This window comes from Carassius auratus, chromosome 7, assembly GCF_003368295.1.
Source record: "Carassius auratus strain Wakin chromosome 7, ASM336829v1, whole genome shotgun sequence".
NCBI classification, from domain to species: Eukaryota; Metazoa; Chordata; class Actinopteri; order Cypriniformes; family Cyprinidae; genus Carassius; species Carassius auratus.
This window is the reverse complement of record NC_039249.1, coordinates 14028828-14048546: the sequence shown is the minus strand read 5'-3', so window position 1 is coordinate 14048546 and position 19719 is coordinate 14028828. Positions and strand designations below refer to the sequence as shown.

The 19719-nt window shown below is 37.5% G+C and overlaps 2 protein-coding genes across 5 annotated transcripts; one reads left to right on the top strand and one right to left on the bottom strand.

Annotated features, from left to right (window-relative positions):
* Positions 1-2295: 2295 nt before the first annotated feature.
* On the bottom strand, positions 2296-7924 carry lctla (lactase-like a). Of its 4 annotated transcripts, XM_026267508.1 has the most exons (15): positions 7326-7725; positions 7019-7185; positions 6518-6678; positions 6345-6432; positions 6154-6263; positions 5490-5618; positions 5319-5414; positions 5003-5057; positions 4755-4916; positions 4397-4671; positions 4167-4293; positions 3197-3396; positions 2943-3006; positions 2688-2761; positions 2296-2554 (listed from the first exon to the last, which is right to left on the bottom strand). In XM_026267508.1, exons 2-14 carry the CDS (start codon positions 7143-7145, stop codon positions 2688-2690), a joined length of 1668 nt encoding a protein of 555 aa, XP_026123293.1. In that variant the 5' UTR covers positions 7146-7185; positions 7326-7725; the 3' UTR covers positions 2296-2554. The 4 variants fall into 4 exon arrangements, with proteins under 4 accessions (XP_026123293.1, XP_026123291.1, XP_026123292.1 ...); XM_026267506.1 differs by lacking the exons at positions 2688-2761; positions 7326-7725 and adding an exon at positions 7744-7924; XM_026267507.1 differs by lacking the exons at positions 2688-2761; positions 7326-7725 and adding an exon at positions 7760-7924.
* Positions 7925-8753: 829 nt separating this feature from the next.
* On the top strand, positions 8754-10943 carry crybgx (crystallin beta gamma X). The gene is made up of 6 exons (XM_026267510.1): positions 8754-8815; positions 9208-9256; positions 9521-9642; positions 10195-10330; positions 10462-10601; positions 10708-10943. Exons 1-6 carry the CDS (start codon positions 8772-8774, stop codon positions 10838-10840), a joined length of 624 nt encoding a protein of 207 aa, XP_026123295.1. The 5' UTR covers positions 8754-8771; the 3' UTR covers positions 10841-10943.
* The last annotated feature ends 8776 nt before the right edge of the window (positions 10944-19719 follow it).

The following is a 19719-nucleotide window of genomic DNA, read 5'->3' as shown; positions in this document are numbered from 1 at the left end:
TGACAGTAAAATACGGTATATGGGTCAACCCCAAAAGTTCAATTTGTTCTCCAGTATTGTGTGCTTACATTGGGACATTATAATAAACGTCATCCAAGTGATGATTTTATTCTCAGGTTCACATAGAGCTTACTGTGAACCTAAGAATAAAATTAGGGGAAATGTTTTCAATATAAGCAAATAGGTTCCAAAATCCTCACAGAGGATGAAAGAATGAGTAGCACAACGGCACCTGAATTCAGGAGTGTTTCAATATTTCACACACAAATGGTGAGGATGAAGTGAAAAATGAGCAATAACCTCATGCCCTTTGCTTTTGAACTTAACATCTTCAAATAAAGTACGCAAAGCTGGAAATCAACCTAAAAGAGAGAAGAGATGAAGGAGATGAGATAGGATTATATGATCAATACTAGAACAGAAACACAATTTAATTTACTTTCAGTGGTGTTCAAGTAAATTATTGGATGTTTTTTTCTCTTTTGTATGTTTCTGAACAGGATAACACTGCACAATAAATCTTCAACATTACTGAAGTGACAAAAATACACAAAACAGCAGTTATCACCCTCTGAAGTCTAGGTTTTCTGGGGGACTGTGGTCAAATATACATTTTTTTAATAAAATTTCATATATTCTAACTGATTTTTTAAAATTCTTAAATTAAATGTATAACCTTTACAATTTCAAATAAATCATATATGTTGTCAGGCAATTATTCAGCATTAGTAATGTATAAGGTATAGTTTTAAGAAACCCCACAATATTGCTTTTGTGACGCGATTAAATAGTTATTTACAAACAGAAAGCCAAGCATAATCCGTCTCAGCATTTTTATTATTAAATATTTACGTCTTTGTACTGTTTCAGATACATCCACGCTGTTTGGTCTATTAGACTTAAACTGTTCAAACGAGTGGACTTCTATATTTTAAAAAAATCTTATTTTTGTAGTATGCTTAACAGACTGTCGAGTATGGGTTGCATGCTATATTCATCCAAACAATTTCACTGACTCATTTATAAAAAAAAAAAAAAATTATAACGTTTATGGGTTTTAAAAATAGCCTGTAAAGTACATAAACTGTACAAAAAAATGGAAGGCCCACATGATTTTATTATCGGAAGTAATCCTTAGCACACATACAATCATAGAACTGAACAGATTATGTAACGTTACGTTTAGATGAGAGCTGTTTTTTACTGTCACAGACAACGTCAAATCGCCGATGTTTGGATATCAAGCCCAACCGATTTTATTGTAATTTCATTGATAAACTTAATATCAGTGCGGTCCGCAGAACTTATTGAATAAATGCTGTCAAAGGACGAAATTTCAACACCGACCGCAACACTGATTCACAGCCAAAGTTACGTTTCAGCGGCGGCTAAGCGACGCTCAGCCAATCACCACATCTGTGCTGCGGCGCACGTGACTGGTTCTGCTGCGTCGCTGCTCATGGCTGAGGACAACTGCGACGTCTACCGGCGCGGAGAACTGGAAATACAGACGTTCACAACGAATCAAAACGGACAGTTTTGCCCGAGTTTACAGAGGTAGAAACATCAAAATACCGAAACAGTTATAATGCAGGTTTTCAAACTTTATATACGTGGATCTTAATGCAATGCAATAGTGTAACTTTGGTTAGATTTTCGATTTGAATCCCATTTCCTACATTAGCAAATCCAGGAAATAATTAAGTTGAATAAAATTAAAAATTCTGCCAAAAGGAATAGTAGGCTACTAAACTATGTATAAGGAAAAATGTCTTACTTTCTTTATTGTTTAATAGGGGACCATCGCCAAGACTTGAGACGACAAATTAATGCACATTTGATGTTTGTACTAGGCATCTTTCTCCAGGTTGGCAACAATGAATACTTGCTCTCAGTAGAACTTTCAGTGAGCTAGAGTGTACTGTGCGCGCGATCTTCCTGGACGCGGACGCGCGCGTTTGTGTCCTGCTCGGTCCTCCTCCTCGGTGGCGATGACGGCATGCGTTAAAAAAAGAATGTAGCTATATGTATTAGTAGGTTGTAATCCCACTGAATTTCAGTATTTTAAAAGGTTTCACAAACACATTTATTATGGTATTTATTTTATTGTCTGTTTGTTTGCCTCATATACAAACGCCATTGTTAATAGGGTTACAAAACTGCTTTCAAAATGTTTCAGAAACTTCCATCTAACTTTTTTCACATCATAATCATCAAACACCCGAACCTCAACTTAACCTCTGAGTAATTTGTTGAGAGTTGTTTGTATGGTCCTACAAACCTTGAACACAGATGTACATTTGTGGACCATTTTATTTGCATTTACATGTAAACAAGTCTCTGCATGTCATCGTTATTAATAATAATCAAGAAAAAAGAAGGTACAGACACATGCAATGTGAAAAAAATATAGTTGTATAAATGTGAAGCAGTCTGTTTTATAATCGTGTTCTAAGCAGAAACATGAGGAAAACTGCACTGAGGAGAATGCAGAGAGTGCACACGGTGGGGACGACAATCTCTGTGACCATCTCCATGTGGCTGATCAGTGGATCTGGAGAAAAACATGTCAGTAAGTCAGTGCCAACTGATAAAAGATATACATTCAGTGAAAACATAAAGGTATTTTAAAATAGCACTAGCACTGGACAGAAAACATATGAAACATGACATCCTGAGCCCTGTACCTAAACTTCATCATGCACAGGCCAAACCTTTGGCATATCTGCATGTTCCTTATTTTCCTTGGATTTTCTTCTAGCTGAAAGGGCAAACAAAAGAAAATTCCTGTTAGAAAGTTACCATATAATTTCTCTATATGTTTTGCTTGGTTATAAATATAAAATGTAATTTGTGACAGAATTTTCTTTTCTTTGCCCCAGCTAGATCATAGCCGGCTGTGCTGCCCAGTGGGGAGAGAAGTCAGTAACAGTTACACTAACCTGCCGCAAGGAGCTGGTTGCTTGAGGTGCATGTTTCCAGTGCCTTTCTTTTCCAGCTTTCAATCTGTGGTAAACATTATCTAATTTTAATTCATAAGATGTAAACTGAGACATAATATAAAGACATAGTATATATTTATCACACAGATTGCACAAAAAATGCTAAGACTCTTGTACACTTTAACTCGATTTTAAGATGAAATAAAAAATTAATTTAGCATCATATTTTAATGCTAAACTCATTGAAGTCATACCTCTCTCTGATTAGGGAAACCATTCGAGCTGATGATGCGCTTGTAGTATTGAACTGATGCTTTGGGGTAGCGTGCTTTATTTTTGCTGCCAAAGTCCACGTAGTACAGGCCAAATCTTTCAGAGTAGCCCTCATCCCACTCAAACTTGTCAAGCAATGACCAAGCTGTGTAGCCTTTTACATTCACTCCATCTTTAACCGCTGAATAAAAAAACAAAAACAAAAAGGTTCCTCTGAGTGGTTGTATAGACCTTATTTATCAATTATGATTTGGAGCTCTGTTAGAACTCTTGTGTTTGAAAGAAAGCTTTTTAAATTTTGATTTGCATGTTCTGAATGTTTTTGTGATTCCAGTCGAATGGGTCAGTTTATGCAGTCTGTTCTAAGACAGTGGTTCTCAACTTTTTTGACTGAAAGGCTTCACATTTTCCAACTCAATATTCATAGTCCTTCCTTAACCATCACAATAGTTAAAAGATCTCCTCTGATATTTCTGTTGAAGGTATTATGACTGTTTGACAGTGTTTTCAAATCTTTTTATTTACAGAAACTGGGAGTGTTGAGATGTATTAAGCACAATTCTAGAGTCTTTGATGTGGAAAAAAGAAATATTTCAGTTTGATCGTTTCTTGATCATTCACTGAGCATATATATATATATATATATATATATATATATATATATATATATATATATATATATATATATATATATATATATAATTAAATAAAATGTATGCATTTAGCAGACGCTTTTATCCAAAGCGACCTACAGTGCATTCAGGCTATCAATTTTTACCTATCATGTGTTCGCAGGGAATCGAACCCCCAACCTTGCAATGCTCTACCACCCGAGCCACAGGAACACTATATATAAATATTTATATGTTTGTTCTGGCCTCATTGTTGCAAACCACTGGTAAGAACATTTAAAAAAAAAAGGAAGGCATAGATTTCTATATTGATTCTGACCTTTGAGCATTTCATTGATGTAATCCCTCAAGTACTGCATTCTCCAGTCATCACACAGTTCTGTGCACATCATCTTCTCTGATACACCATTTCCTGTCACGTATATGACGGGGTCTCCATACTGTGTCTAAGAATAGAGGGATTTGAGTCACAATAAGCCAGTGTGCCATTTCTAGTCAGACTACTGGCCACAGGCTGGAAGTAATTGCTACAGAGATGTGTCAATGTACCTTAACAAAGCTAAGCAGACGGCGGAAGCCCCATGGCACAGAGTAGAGCCACTCTGATCCAGGATCAGGCCACTGTGGGTCTACCAGCTCAGCCAGGTCACGGTCAGTGAAGTAGCTGTTTCCACGGTTGGAAGGAAAGTTCTTTTGTGTGATGTAGCGCGTAGTGAAGTGACTGATACCCAGGAAGTCACAAGTGCCTCTGACATAACTTTTCTCATGAGGGCTGAAAGTAGGCAGACGAGAGCTACTTAGGCCCTGCTGGGCACTCTTCCTACCTGCAGAAATGAAACAGAGTAATAATTGTAAATTATTATCAGCCCAGCTAAATAAGCCTATCATTTATTTATGGTTTGCTTGCCTATGTAGTCTTTCATTATTTGAGGATAGTCTCCATGGAAGAGTGGTGTGGCAAACCAACCCAAGTAGAACTGGACATATCTTTCAGCGGCTTCTATATCGCGCTGATTGGTGATGTCCACTGGTTCTCCCCAGTTAGCTGACAGGGAGATGCCCACCATACCTAGAATGGCAGAAACACTTGTACCTGGTTGGACCTTTATGCCTTGACAGGGTAAAAGCTCATTTCATTATTTAAAATTTGCCTACCTTTCTGTTTGTTTCGCCACTGGGCATCGTATGTGTGCCAGACCTTAGCATGAGCCTGTCAGTGCAGCAGAGGATAAAAATGAGCTTCATTTCATTGCATTCAAATTTTTATCAGAAAACAGTGATTTTAATAGCAAACTATTACGAAAAAAAAAACATATCCACTATCACTAAATGCATGCTTATTTTTTTTTTTTAGTCTTTCTCTGCTGTTCATAATCAGAATGCTGCATTGCTAACTTAGAATATGATTTATTTCTGTTGCTCATTTATTATAGTTATTAGACTATAGTGGACTGAAGTGGATTTTGATCACCTTAATGATGTTGTGGGCAGCATTATAGGCACCAGTACTCTTCATCTTCAGACCAGGAGCATGTTCTCCAGTCTCATAACCCTCCACTGCAACTGACTGGAAATATGGAAGGGTGTAAAAGTGGACTTCGAAACGGAGAATATCAGTCAATAACTACTTTACAATTCTTACCCAAGGATTGTTGAAGGTGATCCAGTATTTGACGCGATTGCCAAATCTCTCAAAACACAGATTGGCAAAATCGTTGAAGAAATTGACCATACTGGCATTTTGCCAACCTCCATATTTCTCCTCCAGAGCCTGAAAAAGCACAGATATGATTTTAAAAGTTAAATCAAATTGATGTTTACTCTCTTTAAAGATGTGTACTCTGACATACTTATCATACATTTGAAAATTTTACGTGAAAGTTACATTTTTTGAAAGAGAATTCAGGAACATTCCCTGCGTTCGAATATATTTAATTCACAGCTAGAAGATATGAAGATATGGTTCATATTACTTGAATTCATAAAACAGTAGGTGTCAAGTACCAGAATGACCTACTACTTCTGACTAGATTCTAATATACACATCCAGTGGACAGTTTAATATCCCATGATGCCACGGAAGAGGAGCGAAGCAACTGACGCTGGTACGTCTTGTGATATTGACAACATTGCGGATGTAGTATGTCCAAATTTTATTCACACTAGCCATATTCATACTATATAGAACATCCTTTTTAAATGTCATTAGGTCAGTTTCACACCAAACGTAGAAGCGATAATACAGTACGTACAGTTTATGATTTGAGACGCAGACATTGTCGGCCTGTGTGGGGATTTTGTTTTACCTGAGGTAAGTCCCAGTGGTACAGTGTCACAATCGGCGTGATTCTGTTCTCCAGAAGCATATTAATTAAGTTATTATAGTGCTCTATGCCTTTGTCATTGATGTAGTCATCTAGAAAACAATCAGAAAAACTTTTGGTAATGACTCTTGTAAAACATTTCAAGAATTTATTTCTATTAATAATTAAATTACTCTTAATGCCACTGGGCAGAATCCTTGGCCAGGAGATGGAAAATAGATAGTGGTTCAGCTTCATGTCTTTCATCAGTGCGATATCATCCTAAAACATACATTAAAAAGATTATCTTAGAACCAAAGCATCTACATACATCACTGTGCATTTTTCGATCAGGAAATAGTTACACCTTTATTTTGTAATAGCCTTCACAGGAAGAGTCACCAGTGTCGTTTAGGTGAATTTTCCCTCTTTTGTGGGAAAACACATCCCAGATGCTCTTTCCTTTTCCGTCTTTATCCCATGCTCCTTCTGTTTGATATGCTGAGCTGCCAGCGCCCCAGGAGAATCCTGAAAATGTATGTATACACGCTATTCATCTAAAAACAGTAGGCTACATATCATTCTTGTGTATGCGTTTGAATATGCATTCATAATACTGAACCCTGAAAATGAAAAATTTATATAAAATTCAATTTTTTACTGACACTGTTCTTATACTTTGTTCAGCAGAAGAATTCAAAAATTCATACAGGTTTGGAACAACTTGAGGGTGAAATGGTATTTTGATATATCACTTGATATATTACCAGACATATTGTTCTTTCTATTTTAATACTTGTTCTTAAAGAACACACTTATTTTTGCTGTTGTTTATAAGTGACATTTGCTGTTATGAGTAAGGCTTTACCTGAAGGAAATGTGCCATATTGAAATGATCCCATTTCATTCTTCATCCAGTCAAAGTCTTCACTGGCAAAAATGCACAGGGCCAAAAGAAGAAATTGGCATATCCTCAGCACACTGTGTTGTAGCATCCTCTTATTCTCATATGGGTTTGTTTTTCACCAGTAGCACCTGCACAGATTAAAACAGACTATATTTACTTTACTTCCAGGCACATCTTAGAAAATGTTTCATTTCAGTTAAGAATGCCCCAGTCCATAGATACATTTCAAGTCAGTTATCCTCATTTCAGATATATATACAAAACATACGCCGAGTGGTCAGCTTCCAAAGCATTCGAAGCTGAAGCATATCAGTGATGCATCCCAAAATAAAAAGCTGTCACAATCCATGTGCAATCAGCCGAAAATGCCCTCAAAAATGTTCAATCCCAGATAAGATCAGATGAATTATCTTTCATTTCTGCCAGCTATAGGACAAACGGACACAAAAGGCTATCAGTGACAAAAAGTAAGTCAGCTTGTCAAGTGCTGCCAAAATGAAAGCCATCTCAAAATTATTTTTCCAGAAGAGAGGAGATGCACGTTTCTTTCTGAAAGGAGAGAGGGTGAGATGATGATTAAAATGCTTCCTTCTGTTCACTGACTTATCTTCCTCTCCCTACTCTCACCCTCTCTCTCAAACTCTCCCTCAATCTAGATTTGCACTCAAGCACATATAGACATATACCTGCTCCAGGCCTCACATTTGTCTCGACTGGAATCCACTCCAAAGTGCCAGAAAGTTACCTAAGCTTCTGAACTTCATTCACCCTCACAAAGCTGCCCAGTGCCTGTGCGCTCACCAGCACAAAACAGTAGCGAAGCATCTAGTAGATCCGAGCTCCATTCAGGAGCCACACGCAGGCTCAAATACCCACTATTCAAATTCAATAGGCTGAGAGGGGAAAAGTGCTGCCCCTAACATGTTTTATAGAATTGAACATTTGACTCTGTAAGCAAAGTTGATGTTGGTGTGGGTGATGCATTTGCATTTTGGCCCCCCAAGGGGGAAATACAAGTTTATTCCATAAAAAAGGTGAAACTGTTCAGATTTGAACCAGCATTTCTGAACCAATTCTGCATTCTTTTTCATAAATGATGGGTGCAATATCAAATAAGTGAGCAAAATAAATAAATAAGAATTGGTAGTTTAGCTGTTAGAGGCCTAGAGTGCAGAATATTACTAGAATCAAATAAGTAGGATAATAAATATAGATGAATAGAATATAAAATCATGGCTGGATTGATATGTGCTATACATATGTGTGTCTGTCATTGTGCTTTCAAACATTTCATGTCCTAGTTCAAACCTGAATACAGTTACAACACGCATTGAAATGAATGTTGAATTGTTTCAGAAAGTGTTGACACTGCATTCTTCATGTTCGTGTGTTCTGTGTTTAGGTGTGTATAAAGGAGAATATTTTCAATGTATGTTGGTTTAACATGTACATGTGTTCTCTTGCATATTCTATGGATGTGTGTGTGTGTGTGTGTGTTTAAGCTTTTGTATGTGTGCATTTCTTTTCATTTCTGTATGCACATATAGCTAAAGGCTTTCACAAAACATAGCATCCTACACAGTATGTGTTTAGCATATCAATACACAGACAGACTACAGAGAGAACAGCAGAAAGAGTATGAGCATTCTAGCACTCCCTGTTTCTATGTACCTGCTGTATTTAAGGACCGTCTTAGTGGCCACCACGAGCTGACATGAACATCTTTACTAAGGTCCCCGGACTAGCCAAACAAGCCAGGTATGTTTGCGGTGCATTTGGACACCACATTTTTGAGTTTCAATCTGCACCTCCCAAGAGGACTGTGTTAATCATTGCAGAGAAAGACATATAAAAGACCAACACCCATGACTTGTTTGTGGAAATATGTAGTTCTGATCACAACCATACCATTAAGACAGCCCTGAAATAACATACTGCTGTGCTTTAATGGGCAAACTGATTTGTTCCACACATACGTTTACCTTGTTATGGAACAAGTAAAGCTGAAGTTTAATTTAAATGTTATATCATAAACATTTGGAAAGAATGGAATCCAATTTAAAAGAGCTGGCTTCTTTCTTATTTTCTAGACATTGTTGGATTGTTGATGTTTTAAAATGTGCTAAGAGTGTTTGACTTTTTTTCCCTAGCAAGCTGGGGTCTGTGCTCCAACGTGCCTTCTACGGGTCCAGTGGGAGGGTAAGAGTTTATTGTGATGGCAATAGGTTCTAGTTATGCATGCATAGTGAATGAATAATTCATCAGTAGGGAATTTTCTGTCAGCTGTTTGCAACTATTTTTATTTCTTCTATTGTTTTGGTGGTGCTTTTAAAACAACATGAAAATTAGCTAATAAAGGTGCTTGTTTTAAGATCAGGATATCTATATTCTCCCACATACTTTTAATCCTTTTGTGCTTATTAAATACTTGAATGTACGTGTTTTTTGGGGTGTGTTTTCCAGGTGACCCTTTTCGAGCAGAGGAACTTTGCAGGTCGGCGACTGGACCTGACCTCTGACTGTCAGAAATTGAGCGAAAAAAACTTTCCCGACAGATGCAACTCTGTCCAGGTGGAGAGTGGAGCGTGAGTACATGATAGTTTTGTATCATTTACATTTACATTTACATTTAATCATTTAGCAGACGCTTTTATCCAAAGCGACTTACAAATGAGAACAATAGAAGCAGTCAGGTCAACAGGAGAACAACAACAGTATACAAGTGCCATGACAAGTCTCAGTTAGTCTAGTATAGAACGCATAGCCAGGATTTTTTTTTTTTTTTTTTTAATTAAATGAACAAAGACAAGAAAATGAAAAGTACTGGTGTTAGTAGGTTAAGTGCAGGCGAAAAAGATGAGTCTTCAGACGTTTCTTGAAAATTAGTAAAGACTCAGCTGTACGAATTGGGATTGGGAGGTCATTCCACCAGCTGGGCACAGTCCAGGAAAAGGTCCGTGAGAGTATCACAAGGCAAATGTAAAATAAATGATTACTCCATGTCTTTATTCAGTAAACATTTTTATAGCTACATTAAATCAGTTTTGCATTTCCTTTCGGTGTACATTTTGCCAGTTTAAGTCCATTCAGATATGTTTTTTTTTTTGACATTTTTACTTTGACGTGTTCTTGTATAGATGGGTGGCATATGAACATGAGAACTTCCGTGGACGTCAGTACCTGTGGGACATGTTTGACAGGGGGGAGTACAACTGCACTGATAAGTGGTGTGCTCAGGGTGACCACATCTCCTCTGTTCGTGCTGTGAAACAAGTGAGACATTCAATAATGATAAAATATTCAAAACAATACAATTAGTAGAAGTCTTTGAAATTTCCACTAAAACATGTCATGACATGATCCAAAATCATGAATGTAAAAAATAGTTTGTTTGCTTGGTCTAGGACAACAACCCTCCCCGTGCACAGCTGTTTGAGAGGGCAGCTTTTTCGGGCAAGAAGACAGAGCTCCATGATGACATCCCCAACCTAATGAGTCGTTACAGCCTTAACAGAGTGTCCTCCGTAAGAGTAATGGGCGGAACGTGAGTACAAATTCACTTATGTTAAAATACAGAGCTATGTATTCTGTTCTGTGAATATATTCAGTGCTGTGTGCACATTTCCCATCTCTCTGTCTCCTGACCACAGCTGGGTGGCGTACCAGGAGCCTAACTACAGGGGAGCACATTACATCCTGGAGAAGAAGGACTACAACAACTTCTCTGACTGGGGTGCTCAAAACAGCACCATTGGCTCAATCCGCCGTGTCCGCTTCAGCTAAACAAACCCTCCTGAAAAACACCCACATCTGTCAGCTCTTCATACAAACAATATGCCAGCCCCACAAAAGGCCTATTTTAGTAATAAACTGATGCAAAAGACCATATTGTTGTTTGTGCTTAAGTTATCAAACAGGAATTACATAATTCATCAGGTATCATAAAGTTCTTCAACAGCTCAGGAGCTTTTCAGATGCACGAATGAGCGTTGTGTTGCCCTCTGGTGGTCAAACACAGTTCTGCAATGTCAGCCTGTCTGGTCTGCTGTTACCTGGTATGTCAGAGCAACCACCATCTTAAGATAGTCTTGTAGCACAGCTCCAGGATTGTTCCCAGGATGCCACAGCACTGTTTTGTCCTGCCCTGATGGGATGTGGGATGCTTATAGGAACTGTGAGCTCACGGCTTTGCCTTCTCTTCTATGATCCGAAGAGCAGCTGTGGAGCTCATCTGTGTGTATTTGAGCATTCGTTGAGGAATTCACACGGGCTTTAGCTCTGTGTTGGACTGACTCTCTCTAAAGGCTGGGGAGGTATTTCTGTGGGTCGTGGGAGTAGCAGTTGTTGTGCCCCTGTCGTGCCGATGACATTGTGCTACATCTCTCTCACGGTCACCACAGCAGCCTGGAGGTGTAGACACCAGTGTAGACACAGAGGAGGGGCAGAAAGAACACAAACTGCTTTAGGATGAGGTCTCGCAGAGAAGGAAGTAGAGGGAATGAGAGAGAGAGAGAGCAGAGTGAAATCAGATTTATGTGATTATAAACAAATGTTTGACACAACCATCATGTTAACCACTGGCACTTTATTTATTCTATAAAACTAGTGTTACAGCTAGTATTGTGCCCATTAGTGCTGATTTCTCTGTTGCCACTGTTGTTGCTGCACTTACTGTGGCTATTTTACTATAGTAGCACACGAAAATGGTTCCCTAGAATTTGTTGTGTAAAAATTTAAATTAAATTAAATTAATCCAGTTATGAGGAGTCTAGTGAAATTATAATATAGTATAATATAATATTGTTACTTTTTTTTTGTAATATAAATGAAAATATATGCCAGCCTGTAATATAAATGAAAATATTATATAAGTGAACAGCTGATTTTATATAGTGCTTACACATACAAATATGTCCTACCTTTCAAAAGTTTGGTTTCACAAAATATTTATATTTTAAATAAATGCTTTTCTTTTGGACTTTCTATTAATCAAAGAATCCCGGAAAAAAAAAATCCATCACTGAATAAATTACAATTTATTATATGTTAAAACAAAACAAAAAAACAACTTAATATTTCACACAGATTCTGCTGATGCTGAAACATACAAATATGCCCTACCTTTCAAAACTATGGTGTCAAAATATTTATATTTCAAATAAATGTTTTTCTTTCTATTAGTCAAAGAATCCTGAAAAAAATGCATCATTGAATAAATTACAGTTCAAAATATGTTAAACAAGGCAGTTGTATTTCTGATCAAATATATGCAGTCTTGGTGAGAAGAGTAGAATTTGAAACCTTAAAAATCTTACCAACTTCAAACCGTTAAACAGTAATTCATGTGTAAGCAATAGAAAATCTTTGGCAAATACAGCTGTTTTGCTCTTACATTTAAGGCCCATGATTTAAACAGAACAAATAAGAATGCATACACGGTATGTTTTTTTCTTCTTCTGGAGTTCAGTGCAGGAAGTCCATCACAAAACTTGTTCCCTCTGTACCACACATGCACACAAACAAATAGTCAGAGTCTGACCTTGAAGGTGGCCTGGCTTGTTGAAAAGGAAAGATCCTATATTTCTTTCCAGTAAGCCAGTTGGTCAAAGCTGAAATGGTAAACGAATTGACCACCCATACACAGCATTCCTCTTGCTTGAGTTCAATCCCACAAACACACAAAAATATATGCATCCACACACAGCAACTTGTAAGTCATTTTTTAACAATCAGACTTTGAATCCCTCTTTCTCTGCGTGTGTTTATATGGTATGTATGTTTACACTTATGAACATACCACATATTGGTTGTACTGTAAAAGCGGTTTGCCCTCTTTTCCTATTCTCTCTGTGATTACCTCTACTGTAATCCATAAGGCAAACTTCACAGTCCTCATGTTACATAATTACAGTACTATGCAACAGAGGACCAAACAAGCACACACCTCACAGTTCAGCACACCTTAATGGCAGTTATTATCTCAGTCTAGTTTGGTTTCGTTCACACAGTATCACAGAGTCTTTAAATCCTTAGGTACTTCCCTATGAAACAGTCTGACCCTCGATCTTCAGCAGTGTAACAGTAAAAACTGACATTCACTCACACTCTCTCAAGCGAGACAATAACATTTTTTTTTTTCCTTTTTAGGTCAATCTATTCTTGGAAACGCCACCTAATTGATTTAGACTCAAGAGGAAAATTACACTGACACCGAAGAGATTTAGTTTGATCATTGAATGTACAACAAAATGAGAAAGTATAATGCAAAATATGAATGCATTTGAAAAAATATTCAGATTTTGCCTGTTTTCCCCCGTCTTCTACAGCCGATGTATTTTTGAACATTTTAAGTTAGTTATGTTGTATTAAGTTGAATGTTGTAGGTATCCTAACATGTTTCATACTATATACTCTGTGTTTTGACTCATTTGCAGCATAGATATCACTCCATCAATGCACAATGTTCTTGCGCTCTCAGCCATTTCGTTTGGTCTGTTACAGAAAGATGATCTCACCAGAAAATACCCTGCAAGGCTTAAATGCAAACTCTTTCATGTCTGACAAGCTATTTCAGTATGATTATCAGCAAAATCTTGATGCTACATGCCGCTTTGCAGCGTGGCGTCTTGTTTCAACATGTTTTTGGTCCTTCAGTCAACAAAGAAGGGAAATGCCTGGGGAGACTGCATGCTCAATGCTAATGGCATATCTATGTTTGAAGGAATTTCTCCATTATCTGATAACAATATCTGATAGGAGGCGCCAAGAAAGATTTTACTGGGGCATTTTTGCTATAATGCCAGTAAAATGTATTTAAATCGCTTTGATGTGAAATCAGTGGACATAAGAACACATTCTAGTTTTGTGCTCATCATCATGGGGCTGTACTGAACTGTTGGCACAATTACAAAAAAATGTTTTATTCAGCAGTTGTAATTATCTTTATGCACTTTAAAAATCTAATGGTTTATTGAAAATTGAAAAAACGGAGAAGAAGCTTGAAAAGATACTTGTTAGTATTCTGCATGTAAATACCACCATGAGATCTTAACATCAATGTTTTGTTCTTTGCATCAAGGCTCTAGTTTAAAATGTCAGGATAGACTCATGAACTCATGTCTAGGTGGACACGGAGACTGCCAGAGGCTTAGACCACAGTCAATAACAAAGAGATCTGAAATCTTTTGTCTTTTGTCCCAGGCCCTGACATGAACTCAAAGCTTGGACAGGCCTCCACTGTGGCCACCTGTGCACCACAATTATCACCAATGCTTGCACACATGCACACCGGACCAATTAAGCATCCCGTGCACTCACCTCCATTCAGCCAGCACTAACAACTTTGCAGTGATGCCAGGACTGCCTCCCTTACTCACTCATCAGCAATGACTCTTTGAGCACAAGGATGAGCTGAGAGGTATTTAAAGGGTTGCCAAGTAATTACCTAAACAATTTAATTCCTGCCATACAGATACAAAAAAGAAAAAAGAAAGAAACTGACAGACATTTGAAATCGTGCTAATATTTATTTTTATTTATTTATTTGATGGCTTTCAGGAATAGTTGATTGCAATGGTCCTGACCCTATCTGTACTACATGCATGAATATGCAATATGAAATGTACCAAAAGTTTTTCATTTTTTCATTGTTTCATAAAATAATTTACATTCATAACACTAAAAATGCCATCAGGCTGCAAAGTGATTTCTAAAGCTGTTGCTGAAGTAGAGACTGAAAATTCAACACATTTCTATCGTCTGACTGAATTAAGCTCTATACATTTCCACACTTTTGCAGAGTTCGTGAAAACAAACTAGTTGATTTTTCATTTCTTTAGTTGATGGCTGAGCCTGTTTTAAAAGGAACACGAACAACCACTGTATCAATCCGCATGGGTAAATAACCCCGGCACTACTTTCATATGTCACGTATCACACGCGGATTCTGTTGATTGATTCAAACAAACTAAATTTGCGCCACCTTGTGTCTAAGTTATCGACTGTATAGAAAATGATGACCACAGAGGACTTCAGTAAGTACTGAAATGTTGTTGCTGTGCTCATATTGTCACTAGCCCTATTGCTTTGCATTTTGTCATGGACTAGACTGTATTTTTCTTGGACGAAGATTTAGCGTGTAATAAATAGGTAAATAATTTCAAACTCAAGTAAATATTTTATTTCCATACGTATTATCACTCTTTCATATTCTGGCATTCATTTATACAGATATAATGAGTGATATAACCTTTAATTTGCTTGAAAAAAATGTTTCAAAACGAGTGAGATATCACATCAAAGATTGAGTGGGATTTGCAGCCTGTCAGTGTAGCGTCTGAGCTTTAACCCCACCTCTGCATACAAGGCCACTGTCTGTTTCCAATTAAGAGTGGAGGCTGAAAAAGCTCTTTAAAAGGGCCCGAGCATGTTTGGATGTTTACATTTAAGTCCTTCCCTTCAGCGAGGAAGCTGCTTGGAGGCTGGACTGAAGAAAAAGACCAAAAAAACAGCAAGGAGTTTTTAAAGCCTCAGTACTCAGTTACCAGAGTCCTCCGCCACCCACTGAGCCCCTGATCCTATCAAACACAAACACAGGCCAAAGTGGTTTGCTCAATAACACAGGCATGCCAAAGCCCTCTTGCCTGGCTGCAGAGATATGCACTACCAGTTCATTTCAAAAACCTCCATCCTTATTTCACACTCAGGATTGTGTGTGTGTGTGTGTGTGTGTGTGTGTGTGTAATTGTGAAAGTTGTTTTGGCATTAGTTTTAGATGCAACACATTTAGTGCTGCACGTTCGTTCAAATGCACAGTCAATTAGAACATAAAAATACACCCCGATATAATTACCACATTATGAAATTAGATTATAAAACCTATTAAATTCATGCATTAATTCTGTGAAATTGATGAAACATTTTTGCATTGTAGGTTATGAATACAATGTAAAAACGAACAGTTTCAGCAGCAAAGCTTCATTCTCTTATATAGCAATAATGGATAGCCTTCTGGAAAGGGTGCTTTGGGCAGTTTTGGGAATAATGTACTGCCTTAGTTCTGGAAAGAGAGCTCTGGACAGTCTCTGGCCCGCTCCAAAAGCGCTTATACTGACCCCATTATGGGCGTATAAATGTGGATGCTTAAATTAGAGCTGGTCTGCATTCAAATGTCATTGCCAATCCCAGCTATGGACTGTGAAAGGGACCATGAAGCTGTAATCTAGAGTTTGTGTGTGTGTGTGTGTGTGTGTGTGTGTGCCAGACATGGACCTAGGGAATAAAACTGAGCACAGTTCACCTCAGGCACTTGGAGTAATTTTGCATAGGCCTATTTAATTTTGCATAAGCATATGTATGTTTTTATTTTCTCTAACCATGCACTCATGTTTTAACAATCAGAATTAAGATAATAACGATAGAGATAATAAAACCGGCCAGTTTGTCTGGACCAAGATTTCTTTTAGATAGCTCATATTTGGATTTCTTATAAAAATGGTCCCGAACTGATAAAGCTTTATCTGACATGCTCCTCCCTGGGCCACCTGATGTCTTGTCTTATCTCACATGGATGATAATTAAATGATAGGCAACTGCTCTATGTCACGGATACAGGCAAAGGAAAAACGTTCAACAGGCTTGAAAGGAAAAAGGTTCATAGAGAAGGATTTGATTAATCAAGTCAGATGTTATATACATTATGGGTTTTTTATTAAAAAAACAATAAGGTTCTTTCCACACAGTCGAATGGAATGCAAAAACGTTGAAGCTCAATATCTCAAAACTACTTATAATTCCAAGAGGACGAAATGGAAACCCTGTGTTTGAGTTTGTGTTTGTATTGACCATGAAAGATAACATTGGCACCCACCAATACTGATCAACATAACAATTATTTTCTAATTTATTTATTCGTTCATAAATGAATAAATACAATTCTGGACAGTCTGTTTTCTGTTGTTATTGGTTAATTTGTGAGGCATTCTTCTTCTTTCATATGAAAATGGAGTTAATAGTGGAAGTGCAGTTTTTGTGTTTATGAGTAACTTCTGCTTGATTTGAACCTTAACAATTACTGATTTATTAATTGGCATATCATTGCTTTTGAATTGAATAAAATGGTTCATTTGGATGTTATAACATGAAGCACATTTTTAAGTTAAAAGTTCAACTTGTTGATCCTGAAACAGACTCAAACATATCTGTAAAGCTGTCTTCTGTATTTCACACATTTCTACCTCAAATCCTCTCTCTGCTCAAAGCCAAGCAGGGACAGGAAGTCGAGAGCTGATCTGGTAGTGGTCTGGCCTCCCAACCCTGAACTGCAGATCCACTCGCTTTGAAGTTGGGAGAAGAATCACATGCAATTACTTGCGAAATAAACCACGTTCTTCAAAAACACATCCTCTCCCTCTCTCCATTTCACACTGAGGGCTTACATTTTTTCTCAAGAATTATGAACTGGTGGGAGAGTCGTTGACTTGCCAAATGCTGGGAATTCAATATTCAGTAATCAGGGAGAGATTTAGAAAGAGTTGAATGAATTATACCATAAAAACATCCCACCCATTCCCTCCAGAAACATGCAGGAATACACACAAATTGCATGAACTCATTACCCACAGTACCTATTCCTTACATTTAGTAACATTGTCTTTACTTTTAGCCTTTTCTTATGGAGATACATGTTCAGAAATCTTCAGTCACTGAGAAACTGTTACTCAAAAAATTTGGTACTGCTTTCTACCCAAAGCCCTGGTCTCTCAAGAGTTTAAAGCTCTGTATAGAAAGAGTCTGGTAAGTTAACTTCCTGAGGAGAGAAAGAATGCCAGGTTTTGCCTACATGACCATACTACAAATCAGAAAAAAGGAAGAATAAATGTATGTCTCTTTATTCCTGTTCAGAACCGTTTTAAGGCATGTTATGGACTCTTTGCACAATGTTGTCATATATGTATGATATTTAAGGATAAATAACCATATCATGATTGTGATGTGGTAAATTTAGTTCTCAATGAACACTTAGGAGGACCATGTTTATTTAATCCTAACAATCACTAATTTGGCAAGTCCACAAACCCTCCTTCATTTTTATTAAATATTGTTAAAATGTTTACATAATAATCTAAAATAGTACTTTTTTACTGTAATTTGTACATTTAATGAGAACACTTGTAAACAATTGGTTTATAAGGATGTTTGGGTAGTTTTACTAAAGACAATGTTGTTCTGTGAAGCAGTCAGGATGTTGTGTGCTGTGATACAGTATGCAAAAAGAGAGCCACACAGGATCAGTTTACTCACAGATCAATGTTCAGTCCAAAGACACTACAGCGGTTTTAGGGGACCTAAAATAGTACCTCAATGCCTCAGAATTCAGCCTTGAAAGTAATTTATGAGTATTTTAGCTAACATAATGAAGTTGACAATGATCATAAATAATATTTAAGTCACAAGATGAACAGAATACAGATATTAGTAAATAGGGAAAAAACTAAGGTTATATTATTTTCTTTCTTTTCTTTTTTTTTTTTTTGTTTTTGTAGAGGAGTTCAGTTCCTCTTGTTTTTTCTGCTCCTTTGTCAGTTTAAATCAGAGCCAAACACATACATAAAAACGTACACACATTCTTGTTACACTTATAGTCAACATTACTTTCAAAGCAGAGGGTTCTTCCTGAAAGAAGTAGCTTTTCCCTTAAGTCTCTATGTACTCTGTTTCTCTTGCTTATCTTTGAGGAAAAGTTCCTCTGACCCCTGGCCAGACTCACATGTTTCTCAGTCAGGCCCGTGTTTCCTCACCTTATAGTGTTGTGAATCTTGCTTATTTAAGGATGAAATGCATGCGAGTTCAGCCAATCTATTGTTTCTGTTTTGACAGAGTTCAACTTTATATTAAGAGAGTGTACAGGCAGAGAAAATAGAGGAGCAAAACAAACCATCAGTATAACTTGTTTGTTTCGAGTAAAACCGGCCTGAATGACTTTTGTGTGTTTTGAGTGAAAAAATTAAAATCATCTCACATACAATAAATAAATCAAAAAGTACTAACCATAATTACAGTGGGAGTAATTTCAACATGGGAAGTCAGGGAGCATCAAGGAGCATAAACTCCTTTAGCAGTGCATGAGCGGTGATGAAAAGCACCAGCAGAGAGGACCTGTGCGTGTCTGGTCACTTGACAGTGAGACAAAGTATGTGTAGCTGTTCGGCCCGGGAGAACAAGTGTGTTTGTGTATGGAACTGAAGCCCTTATCTCCAGCCTGTACTGACGCTATAGTCTTCCTGTCTCAAATCTCCTCCATTGATTTACACTCTCCTCTCCACCCCTCGCTCTCTCCGTTTCTCTTTCTCGATCTCTTACTTAATTCAGAGCCCTGCTGGCCCCTGGAATGGTCTTCTCCCTTTTCCGTCCTCTTCCTCTCTTTCTCTGCGTCTCTCTCCTGGAGATTAGATGTAGTCTTTGTACCCACTGACGTAAACACCGGTTGGCACAGATGCATGCAAAGTCTATTACTGTTGACGGGACACGCCTGTCTCTGGTTATGCAGGTTTACTGATGAACACAAACACTTGTAATCTTTATATCTCTCTGTCTGTGTTTGTACATCTCTGTCTCTGTTTTCCTTTCTTTCCCCCTCCTGAAGCATACTTGAATCTCAGCAG

Excerpts from the sequence above, each read along its gene's own strand:
- lctla (XM_026267506.1), bottom strand. The coding sequence starts at position 7,145 with ATGCTACAACACAGTGTGCTGAGGATATGCCAATTTCTTCTTTTGGCC. Across the intron at positions 5,415-5,489 it reads TCACCTTCAACAATCCTTGG|TCAGTTGCAGTGGAGGGTTA; the intron begins GTAAGAATTGTA and ends CCATATTTCCAG. Across the intron at positions 4,672-4,754 it reads AATAATGAAAGACTACATAG|GTAGGAAGAGTGCCCAGCAG; the intron begins GCAAGCAAACCA and ends TCATTTCTGCAG.
- crybgx (XM_026267510.1), top strand. The coding sequence starts at position 8,772 with ATGAACATCTTTACTAAGGTCCCCGGACTAGCCAAACAAGCCAG. Across the intron at positions 8,816-9,207 it reads GGACTAGCCAAACAAGCCAG|CAAGCTGGGGTCTGTGCTCC; the intron begins GTATGTTTGCGG and ends TTTTTTCCCTAG. Across the intron at positions 9,257-9,520 it reads TCTACGGGTCCAGTGGGAGG|GTGACCCTTTTCGAGCAGAG; the intron begins GTAAGAGTTTAT and ends TGTGTTTTCCAG.